The following is a 12,361-nucleotide window of genomic DNA, read 5'->3' as shown; positions in this document are numbered from 1 at the left end:
AAGAACAATGGCATAACATACACAATAAGACCACAACAAAGTCATAATAAACACATTCGATCATGTCTTTGTGGTGGGCTAATTGGCTCGCCCCTCCTCCACTGTGATTGGACGACTGGGTAAAAAGTGACCGTGACAAGTGTAGCGTTTTAGCCAAAGTTTAACATTTATCAACTCTTGGTGACCTGAAAAAACGGCAAACATGCAGCGCTCGGCACAGAATAGAAGCTCAATGCCTCGTCGCTCAATGCCTCGTTACACTGCTGCCGTTTTTAGCACAGCGTAAATTCACAGCGCTCCCATTGCAATGCATTTAGAAAAACGCTGGCCTCAAGACACGGCTAAGCCCCCAGGAAGAGCGCCGGGCTTTGAAGCAGATTTGACATAGTGGCTAAATGGTGAAATTACAACTTCTGTGTTCGTCATGTGATGCCATTTGGCCCAAACAGACTTTTTCCCATAGACTTACATTGGGAAAGAGACATCTGTAGATCAGCGGATAGTTTTTTTTAAGTAAATCAACTTCTGAGTACGAACACTTGAAAAGCCCTCATTTAAATCATTAGGTCCTAAAAGTTGTAAAATGCACTAATAGCTGAATCCAGAGTTATTTCCTTTCCTCCGTTCATGTGAATGAGCCCCAGACTGTAGTTAAGATAGCAATCAAACCCGCTTGTTATTCAGGTGCTTTTTTGTTCCTCTTGGCAATTGTCGTTCTTTTCGGCTTATCTTTGAACAAAGTGAAAGCTCTCGGTTGTTGCACAGAATCCAGCAAAAGTTTACCAGACTGTGGTAAATCTCATTGCAGCTTATTGACTAGGTATCAGTTAATGCTGGTGGGCAACTGCAGCTCAAATACATCAACTCTACTCATCGTCTCCCAGCAGGTCTTTCTCAAACGTTCCGGATAGTGCTGCTGCTGCTGCAGGCTGGGCTAGCAGCTAGCCAGCTGGCAGCATTGTCGACAACAACTGACTGTCTTTGTTGCATTTTCTGAGCAGTGGACTCTGGCTCATGCATACATACCTGCCTTGACTTTGACGGTGTGTTCTAAAAAGTGAAGTAATCAATAATGTCTGTTCTAAAATGTATTTCTCAACTCCAATAGTAGTCAGATTTGTCGTGACACCCCAGGCAGCGAGAATAAAACAAAACTTATTTCAGCCAAACTAACTCTGCCTGTAGTTCTGCAACCCACTGACGTCAGAACTCATCAGTGGATGGTGGAAGCAAACTAGGTTGCTACAACCGGCTACAGGGATACACAGAATATTGGAAAGTATTGTGAACATTATGGACACACGACACCACAGCAATTTCTACTCTGTTAAGGAGTGTTCAGATCAAATGGACAGCAGATTTTCGCCTTGCATAACTTGCGTAAATACGGCTGCTGTGAGTGTTTTTTGGAGTATTTCGCAACTCACGAATATTCGCCCCATAACAGCCAATGGGTAACCTGACCTGTCAGATTTGTCTCACAGAACCATCTGACAAGCCGTCATTGGAAACTGTTTGGAAGGTGACTGGATGAACCATCTGTCAATCAAACTTACAAAAGCGAAATTAACTGATGGCAAAAACATCGCTCCTCTTTCAATGAACAAATACTCTCAAGTTCTAATATAACTGATGCTATTGTAGCACCTACGCTAACCTAAACCACGCCCGTAGCTGCCAGTAGCTCCTCCCACGATTATTATTGGTCCGTTATCTGGCTTGCCGGAAACAAACGCATTACTTGAAGTCTGACAAGATGGATTTTCATGTGACATTTGATACCACGATTCTCATGTGATCTCATGACATTGCGAGAATCCAGCTGCTGTGCAAGGTTAGCCAATGGGAGTACTCCTTCCGGAAAGGAAGAGGGGCTTACCTCCATAGATACTACACACCATAGCAACGTTTATTCCCACCATCAACCATGAGTGAATTAACCACAATTGCTGCCTTTTGTGGAAGTCCAAGATACGCTGGAAATGCTGTCTGGGTTCATAACATCATCCTTCTCCAAGCCATCTCCTTTTTTGTTCTGACTCTCTATAGTACTGATGTGAGTCGTAGAGCTCCGGGTGCCCACAGACGACGTCAATACGTTTGTCCTCCATTTCTGATTCTTGATGACGTCAGGAGAATCTCAACGCTGATAGGCTTTCACGACACAGTGTCACGCAAATGTTTCGCTCAAGTTGAAACATTCATGTCTATTCGCGTTGCCCGGCGCAAATTTGCGTCTATTTGCGTCTTTGCATTGACTTTGTATGTAAAAATGTGATAAATCTGCTTTGCATTTGGTCTGAATACACCTTTACTCAGATGTTATATTTAAAATATTTTTAGCAGCTATGTTTCTAAGCAAAGGTCCTCTCTCCTTCGTTACATTACTGTATAGAGGACATTCAAGTTTAGATCTCAACGTTGTAGAGAAAATAAATCAACACCCTCCTATCACAGGAGAAATACAGATGTTAAAATATTTATGAGTTTTTCTGGTCCAATTCTTTCCATGCTCTTTCATAGTAGAAATGGACTGGAAAATCAGCAAAAGCAGCACCTTCTGTTTACCTTTTAAGAATAATGATTGGAAAGAGGAAATATAAATACATATCCATTGCAATCCATATGTGTATGTCACATGCACTCCTTATGATGAAGAGAAGGAAACTGGTCTCAGTTTTAAAGGAAAGAGTGAAAGGAACATGTTATTTATAACTACTAAATACCTATTAAAACACACCAATACAAAATACTAGGACTGTCAATCGAATAAAATATTTAATCGTGATTAATCACATGATTGTCCATGATTAATCACACATTTCTTTATCTGTTCAAAATGTACCTTAAAGGGAGATTTGTCAAGTATTTAATACTTTTATCAAAATGGGAGTGGGCAAATATGCTTGCTTTATGTAAATGTATGTATATATTTATTATTGGAAACCAATTAACAATAAAAAACAATGACAAATATTGCCCAGAAACCCTCACAGGTACTGCATTTAGCAAAATAAAATTAGCTCAAATCATAACATGGCAAACTCAAGCTCAACAGGCAACAACAGCTGTCAGTGTGTCAGTGTGCTGATTTGACTATGACTTGCCTCAAACTGCATGTGATTATCATAAAGTGGGAATGTCTGTAAAGGGGAGACTCGTGGGTATAGAACCTATTTTCCCCTTTGAAAATGGCCATACCAGTTTTTCCTCACCAAGGTTTAGTGCTCCTAGCTAGTATGACAGGGTTGGTATTAATGGATTCATGAGTTTTTCTAGTTTCATATGATACCAGTATCTTCATTCTAGCTTTAAAACTGAGCCTGCTATAACCTCTGGAAGATCGACTGTGTTAATGGGTTAAAGAAATTAGTGGCGTTAAAACGAATTTGCGTAAACGAGTTATTATCGCGTTAACTTTGACAGCCCTATAAAATGCATAATGAGAAATGTTCTGAAGCTTTTTATTAATGTTACTATTTAACCCAAACAAAGCACAGTGGTTGGATACCTATGCATGTCTTTCTCTGTTCATTTTAATCCATACTTTGTTTTATCTGTAAAGCATAGAGGGCTTTGTATCAAAGTTAAAACTCCTGAATAATGTATTTTGAATTAACTTATTAATAATAATATAACCAAATATGAAGTCAAGTAGTCTGAGCACCTTTGCAAGGTATGTTACAGCGGTTGTGCTTTAGAATAATTAACGACTGACAATTATTATTAGCTTGAAAGTCACCTCCCAGTGATTTCCATTCCATTTGAACTAAGTGAGTCACCTCCAAACTCACAGTCAGCAGCCTCACAGTCAGACAGACAGACAGACTCCCACCTGGCATACTCGACGTGACGCGAATTAATTACAAAATCATTTCTGCCCCCTTAATGAATTAGGGGAGAGAATCAAGTGCTCAATTAAATGATTAGGTTCTGAGCTACAGCAAAGTCTTTGCAAATTCCAGTCAAAGCCAGAGTATTAGAAGCAATCTGCCTTGAACAGACCTGACCATTGTCCCTTATCAGGGAGCTGAGAGCTAGCATTTTCCTATCAGCGCCAGAGCTGGTGCTGCATATGTTTCTCTGCCTCTGTCTCTCTGTCACTCTTTCTCTTGCTCTCATCATTATTGTTGAGCTCCTTTTTATACACCATCTTCCGCCTCCTCTTCATTTGTCATTCTTCATTTCCCCCTCTCCTCTCCCACCCCATCTCCCCCACTCTCTCTCTCTCTCTCTCTCCTTCTTTTGCTCCTGCTGTCTCTTTCTCCCTCCAGGCAGCCAGGGAAAAGGAGAGCTCTCAGGCCCAGTTGAAGGCGCTGAGCCAGCAGACTGAGGCGGCCCGCAGGGAGCTCGCTGAAATCCTAGGCCGTTTGGCCCAGCGCGAAGAAGAGCTCCACCGCAAGGACGTGGAGCTGTGCGAGACCCGCCAGCGCCAGTTGTCACTGGAGCAGGAAATCCGGGAGGTATGGGCTTGAACATCAAGAAAGAAAATATCTTTTAACTCACTAGGGACACAACAAAAATACACGTTATTTATTTTGCTTATAGGAAAACAGACTTTAGGTCAGCAATGTGCATTTAGAAATCTTTAGTAGGACTGTGTATTGGCAAGAATCTGGCGATGTGATACGTGTCATGATGCAGGGGTAACTATTAAATATATTGCAATATATTGTGAAACTGTAAGCAAGGCGATATATTGCAATTTATTTTTTAATATAATTTTAGAAAAACTGTCATAGTATAAAGAACACACCAGAAATACACCATTTTAGAATAGGCAAAAATAACACATTTGTAGTGCATGCAAAAAACGGCTGGTTTTTGCCCCAAACTGCATGTGATTATCATAAAGTGGGCATGTCTGTAAAGGGGAGACTCCTGGGTACCCATAGACGCCCTTTTCATTCACATATCTTGAGGTCAGAGGTCAAGGGACCCCTTTGAAAGTGGTCATGCCAGTTTTTCCTCGCCAAAATGTATCACGACTTTAGAGCGTTATTTAGCCTCCTTCGCGATAAACTAATATGACACGTTTGGTACCAATGTATTCATTAATTTTTTTAGTTTCGTGTCATGCCTGTATCTTCTTCACTCTAGCCCGCTACAACCTTCGAAAGCGCGAATAGCGGCCGGGCCCGATGGCGTGACATCAGATTTTTAAGAGGTTATTTAAATATCAATACAATGTTTTAGAGAATCGATACAGTATCACATAATATCGCAATACTCATGCGTATCTATTTTTTCTTACACCCCTAATATTTATCATTTCTTAAAGGTATAATATGCAAGAATTAACTAAAAAACAATGTATAAGCAAATACAAAAATAATCCCTCTCAATCATCACTTATGACCCATTAGAAGTGTGTGGTGGTGTCTGTTTCTGCAGAGACCCTGCCCTCTGCCTGTATTTTCTCTTTTCTTCTTCTTATTTTGCTTTACTCTGGATGCTTCTGGGCATTTGCAAACAGCCTTTGGGCCCAAGCCAATAACAGCGCGCAGGGTGTGCAGCCCGTTCAGGTGGTCAAATGCTGCCGCTGTGTCACGCTCCTCAGTTTCTGATACCGAGGCACAGGTCTCCACATACAAATTGTTCGTATTTCACGGATGAGAACAGGTTGTGTTATGTGCATGTGTTCCAGTGATCCCACAGCTCCTCTCTGTGCTGTGAGTACAGCTATGATAGGTGTGTGTCTGTCGTTTGACGAGAGCTGCGCTGAGCCACAGCCGGCAGACAGGAAGCCTGCATTCATTAAAAATCCGGCAACTCTGCACCTTCCCACAGTATTATGCAGAGTTGTGCGCAGTTAGTTGTATGTTTATTTCTGTTATAGAATATAACCGCCGGGAAATAATCAGAAAATAACGTTTTACTTTTCTGATTCGCTGCTTTGTTCTCACTAACGCTGCTCTCTCTCTTCAGTCACTCTATAACACGCTCGACCATTGCTGCTCTATCTCCCTCTCGGCTTGTTGACCTGTGGGGGGTGGGGCCAAGTTTGAATGCTGTGTGTTTAGAAACAGCAAACGACAACGGTTACATATTATACCTTTTAAATTTAGAGTCCATCAGGCCGCAAGTCTAGTTTATTGATTCGAGACCAGTTAAACTTTGCTTTTCAAAAATGACAGCAGTCAGCTCTGAGGTTGAATCAAACAGTGTCACCCTACCACCATGAAGTATGCTGTTTGGGTGTCATGTAATGATGACGGCTTTAGTTGTCAGCAAGCATTGATGTTGTGCCAAGGTAGACATAAATCAATTCTGTTTTTCCGAAAGGCTTGTTTAGTGGTTACAAGCACATTCCCAAATCCCAGTCTAACCACAGACATGGCTGAACATTTTATTTAATTCTGTTGGCATACCAATTTGTCATGTTCAGTTTGAGGTGTTGTTGAAGTAAACAGTTAATTAAACCTTAGCTGAAGAGTCATCAAAAGAGCTTTGATCAGATTCTAACAGATCCTAACCCTAGGTGAGGGAGGCCTCAGCTGCCCTGGAGGAGGAGACTCAGCGTCTGGCCGCTGTCCAGGCAAGACTGAAGGAAGAGAACCAGAGGCTGGAAGAACGAGGTGACACCCAAGCCCGTCGTTGTCAGAGAGACCAGGACACACAGGCCGAGCTCCAGGCTGCCCTAAAGCAGATGACATCAGCCCATGCTCAGCTAGTCCAGCGGTTGGCAGAGGAGGAGAGCTCCAAGAAGAACCTGCAGAAGGGCTCCATGGAGCTACAGGCCAAGCTGACAGCAGTACAGGAGGAGCGGGCCGCACTGGGGCAGCAGCTGCAGCTCGAGAGAGAGGTGCATCAGACAGAACTGGACAATACGAAGGCGTTGATGGGGGACAGCAGGACAAAGAAGTATCGTGAAGTGCAGGACATGCTCAAGCTCTGCCGTCAGGAGCGGGATGAAATGCAGGCACACCTGAAGGAGGTTAAGGTAAGCCCTTTTTATAAATATAATCAAAGTGTTTTTATCCATAAAGCAAATGTACAGTTAAAGAAAGAGTTTGACATTTTTTGTAAATACACTTATTTGCTTTTTTGCAGAGTTAGATTATACCACTCTAACCACATCATGTCTGTACGGTAAATGTGATGCTATAGCCAGCAGCCGGTTAGCTTAGCATAAAGATTGGAAACAGCCTAGGTTGGCTCTGTCCAAAGGTAACCAAGTCTGGAACCAGTAACTTCCTGGAGTCTCCGCTGGTTGCCTTGCAGCTGGTCCCAGACAAGAAATAGTCTGCCATAGTCACCTAGGTTGTATGGATTGAATAAACGAGATATAACTTGTTAACTGATGAGCTTTAGAGCCACTGGTAGGCGAATAATCAGTATTGCAATTACACAGCCCAGTCGCCAGGAAAAAATGTTGGCATTGTACGTTTTTGCAAACAACGGATATGTGTATGTGGACGTTTCTTCTTTTCTTTTTCTTTTTTAATGTGGACATTTTTGCATTCGGGCAGCGCAAGTAATGTATTACAACGAGCAGCACGCAGCGCAAGTGACGTAGTGGATTGGCCGTTATTGAAAGTTACATGATATAATAACGAGTATAAAGAGCGAGTAAATCCACTAAGGATGGGATTGGTGGTGGATGGGTCAAACAACCAAAGGACTTTCACCCAGGAGACCTTTGTTCGTGTCCTGTGTGAAACCAAAAGTAAACGTTGAGTCTACACTTGTTACGTAAACGATACGTAAGAAAGTCCACTATGGGTGGTTGTTATTTATTTACGCTAGTTATGTTGTTACGGTTGTTGCGTTATGTTGTTACTAGTGTTGTCTCGATAATGGAATTTCTAACTTCGATACAATACCTTGAAAAATATTGATATTCGATACCATGGGGAAAAATTGACTCCACATTGAAGGCATCATATTTTAGGTATTTATCGAAAGATAAAAAGCAGTGTGTGTGTCAGCTCACTGTCAGAGAGAAGAGAGAACAGAAAGCGCAGCTGGTACCTGTGTATCAACTGAGGAAAATGAGTAATGAAACCGTTTCAAATATTCAGTATAGATATGTATCGTTACTGCAATATTTTTGACAACACTAGTTGTTAGGTTATTATTTGAACACAAACCATGATGTTTATTTTTACCATAACCAAGTAGTTTTGTTGCCTAAACTTAACAAATGGTTTCACAACGTTAACCACGTGGTGTTGCTGCAAGCACGACTTTCACCCGGGAGACCGCTGTTTGTGTCCTCAGTGAAACCAAAAGTAAACGTTGACTTGACGCTTGTTACGTAATGTTGTTACACTTGTTACATAACTCTACGTAAGAAAGCCTGCTAAGGGCAGTTGTTCTTTACTTACATTAGTTACGTTGTTGCTGTTGTTACATATTTATTTTAACATAAACCATGATCTTTTTTCTAACCTTAACCTTACTGCCCTTCTCGTTTGCACACCTTTGCAGATTGGATGTAGGAAATGGTCCCAAAGCATATTTTCCACGCAATGACAAATTAGGGATATAGAAAGAGGCCAACATTTTACTTCATTCTTGATGCTGTCCATGGTTCTGATAGATTTTTTATGATCTATTGCCATGAAATAAGATTTCCTTTGATATTTAATCAAATACTTTATCATATGTTATTGCTGCAGTGCAAAAAGAGCCCCCCCCAAAACAAGCCACACTGTAATTCCAACACTGGGATATACAGTAGTTGCTTTTGGACAGAGCCAGGCTAGCTGTTATCACCCTTTATGTTAACAGGCTGCTGGCTTCAGCCACATATTTATCATACAGACATGAGAGGGGTATCAATTTGAAAAATGTTGAACTATACCTTTTAAATGTACCTAAATGCCCTCTAAAAGGCAGTGCTGAGCTCTTGATTATGTATCAGGTGTGACAAAATCTGAGAAATCTTGAGATGTCAAGGTCATAAACCAACCAAAGAGACTTTTTTTTTCTTTGCACCTAGACATGGATCACAGAGTGCCAAACTCTAATTGACATTTAGAGTATCATTGGCACGCACTTCAAATTCAGCACAGGGTAACATGCCTCAGCCGCTAAACATCTGGCATATTTCCGACTCAGCGAGACACAGACAAAATCCTCATTTAGAGTAATTTTCCTCATTGGCCGGGGCTCTGTCCTCTGAGTACGGGTGAATCGAGGATAGCTGAGCTCTTAATGGTGTGTGGTGCCCCGTGGATCCTCACGGCCATTCCAAAGCTCCAAGCGTGAATATTTAAAATGCCCGATATCAGACCTCAGAAGTCCCATCAAGGCAGTGCTGGAGATAGGGGACTCCACTTGACTTACTCCCCCAGTGCCCTACCCGCCTCCCTCCCTTCGATATCTCCAATGATGAGCCCTCATGGGTACATTGTTTCTTAAGGGGCATGGTCCTCCCTGATATGGTTGAGTTTAGCCCATTAGCGGTGCTGAATGGCATTAATATCTGACATAGCTCATTGTAATGGTGTCATTTGCGAGCGCGGTGAGGACAAGGGCGTTTGCTAGAATATTTTAAAGTACTAGCCTACGGGTGCTGCAGATGTCCCTAAGAAGCCCACCCAATATTCACACAGCATAGCCAGAGGCCTGTGTTACGATTTTGATACAGTCAACTGTCAGAAAAAGCTTAAAATATTCTTATTTTCTTGTCCTTGTCCTCTCACTCTTGATTTCTCCTCCACTCTATCTTCTCCTCTCGCTGTCTCTCTCTGTCTTAATCCCTCTCTTACTGCCTCCCTCCAGTTCTAATTTTGCATTTTCCATCTGTTTTTCCTCTCTTCTCACTTCCAGCACTTCTGTTTTTTTTCATTATTTTTCTTTGTTTGTGTCACTCCTGTCACTCCCAGTCCTCAGTCATTGTTGTTCGTTCCACTTCACTATATCTTCAGCTGTGTGTGTGATAATGTGGTCATTGTAGATAGAAAGCTTATGTCTGAGGCTGGATTTTCTTTTGCAAGTTTCAGCTGGACTGAGACATGAATTAAGGACTTAGACCATGATTTCAGAGTCTTGGGAATGGCATTTAGCCATTCTCTTGACCCAATACATGATGTTCTCTGTCTGTTTGTGCGGCACAGAATGTCATGTCAGACCTATTGTGAATTCACCCTGTACCTGCCAGATGTGACTGGGTCCACTGGCAAATTTGGCATGCTGCGCATATGATCCACAAAGCAGCATTTATGTCAATGAAATGGCAACTTTGAAAACTTATTTGCACAATCATACTCCCAGTTTATTTTAGAGCATGAAAATCACAGAAATACAAACTGCAACTTGCTTTGAGTTGATAGTTTTGCAGCGGATAAACCATCAGTCTTTATCATCTTAAATTATTGCCCGTGTATCATGGCCTTAAACACACCCATTCTCTACTAGGCAGATGCAGCGTCAGACAAGGAGCTGTGTGGGGCGCTGCGCATCAAGTCGGACAGGATGAAGGATGAGTGTGATAAGCTGGCAGCACAGCTGAGCACAAAAGACGAGACACACTCACTTCTCCAAAGAAAGTACCAGCTACTCAAACAGGAACTGAATGACAAAGTAAGCCCTACCTTCTTTGCCAAGTTTTTCAGCCAGAGTGACTAATACTGAATGACGTGAAACTTCCAATAAACGTCGTCATATCAGTGAAATACATCCATCATGAGCAGAAGTTTTGAAATATTTGTGCTGATTCTAATTAACCGTGAGTCCAAGGACATTGAAAGAAAAGACATTTAAATGTACAGACATGAGTGCCATCAGAAGCTGTTATATTTCCAGTTTTAATAGAAGCATGCTCTTCACTGAATGTGCAGGTTATTTGATACCATTTAAATAACACACAAGGAGAAAAACACAAGACATTTGGCTATGTAAAGATAACCAGATAAGGCATCTCTAGTCTAAAGGACTGGCTTTTCATACAGCAGTCAGAAATGTTTTTTCTTTAAGGTAAACAATTTAAGTAATCACCAGGGACCTCATTACAGAAACTTCCTAAGTCTGAAATCCTATCTTATCTCGGTTTAGGATGACATTCAGGATTTTTTGGTATCACAGAAACATGTCTCCTAACAGCATTTAGAAAAAAATACCATCTTGTCTTAGTGTAGGAATTTAGCTATTACAAAACCGTCCTAACTTGGGGATTTCCCAAGTCAGGAATCCTAAGTTAGGACGGCATAGACCCTGTCCTAAATTCTAAATAACTGCCAAAAATGGTAACATCACTGCTCTTAAATTTGTATAACAATGACAATGAAGATGGGGAACAACATGAAAACCGACATATAATTATTGAATCGACTGACAAGATTATTGCCTCCATCTCCTCATAGCCATCTTTTTGTGTCCATGATAACAAGCTAGCTAGCCAATGACAAGTGAAAGCTGTTGATATTATGGCTTGTCCGTCTCAAGTAGCCTACCGGTACATTCTAATCAAAGATACAGGGCAGGCATGACAGGACGAGTGCCGATTTGAAGAATCAAATTTACAGTTATAGTTAGGATTTCTTAAGTAAAGGTAAGATAGAATATCTGAGATAGGATAGGTCACAGCCATGAGAACTGCTCTGTAATAGGAAGATTAAGAAACGTAAGTTAAGATGGGTCAAGCAGTTAGGATATTTTTCTGTAATGAGATACCAGAACAATAGCTCCTTTGCTGGGTCAGATATGACTGCAACAGGAAGCAACATAGGCATATACAAACATTAACCTACAAAGATATTGCTTTCCTTCCTTGCTTCCTTCCATTAAGATCTAGGATGTCTGGTGAGGTCACTTGGTCATACAAACCTAAGAATGGTTCGAAAGGTTAAGTGATGCCAATTCGGCACTATTTTTAAAGGGGCTTCTTCATCAATATGTCCTCAGATGTTTTACAACAGCAGATGAAGTATTGAACCTTTATTCACTTCTCTGACAGGCCCCTGATAAGTTCTATGGGGCTCTTTGGGGATCCATATATTGATTAAAAATCGGGTGAGTGGAGAAAAGGAGGCTCTTATTAATGCAACATGGGTGGTTTATTATCCCAGAGACAGGATAATGATCCACGGTCCCTGGGCAGCAGTGATCAGTTGGTTCCTGTGCCTCGGACATATCGATCGACTGTGTCCTGGTAGGGACCCTGAAACCATTGACGGTGCAGGCCAGAGAAGGAAACTTAACTATTTCTGTTTGTGTGAGAGGAAACTGAATGGCTCTCTGATGCCCCTAGGTGTGTGTCTGTCTTTCTACACATGTATTATTGAGTAAACTGTAAAAACTCTTAGAATTAATCTTGTAATAAGCAAATCTCTGTTTCTCTGCTCATTTACAGAACACCTGTTGTAATTAATGTCTTTATACTGTGTTGTACAATTCAAATGACATAACTAAA

The 12,361-nt window shown here is 41.4% G+C and overlaps 1 protein-coding gene across 4 annotated transcripts in view; it reads left to right on the top strand.

The window, feature by feature from the left end:
* LOC119477058 (centrosomal protein of 128 kDa) overlaps positions 1–12,361 on the top strand; it is a 55,855-nt gene that overhangs the window by 17,170 nt on the left and 26,324 nt on the right. For all 4 annotated transcript variants that reach the window (XM_037750899.1, XM_037750898.1, XM_037750900.1 and 1 more), the window contains exons 15-17: positions 4,275–4,463; positions 6,482–6,943; positions 10,369–10,533. In XM_037750899.1, the coding sequence (XP_037606827.1) occupies positions 4,275–4,463; positions 6,482–6,943; positions 10,369–10,533 (816 nt within the window). The remainder of the gene's footprint in view (positions 1–4,274; positions 4,464–6,481; positions 6,944–10,368; positions 10,534–12,361) is intronic.

Source organism: Sebastes umbrosus, chromosome 18 (genome assembly GCF_015220745.1).
Source record: "Sebastes umbrosus isolate fSebUmb1 chromosome 18, fSebUmb1.pri, whole genome shotgun sequence".
NCBI lineage: Eukaryota > Metazoa > Chordata > Actinopteri > Perciformes > Sebastidae > Sebastes > Sebastes umbrosus.
The sequence above is the reverse complement of the archived record's forward strand: the minus strand, read 5'-3'. Positions and strand labels throughout refer to the sequence as shown.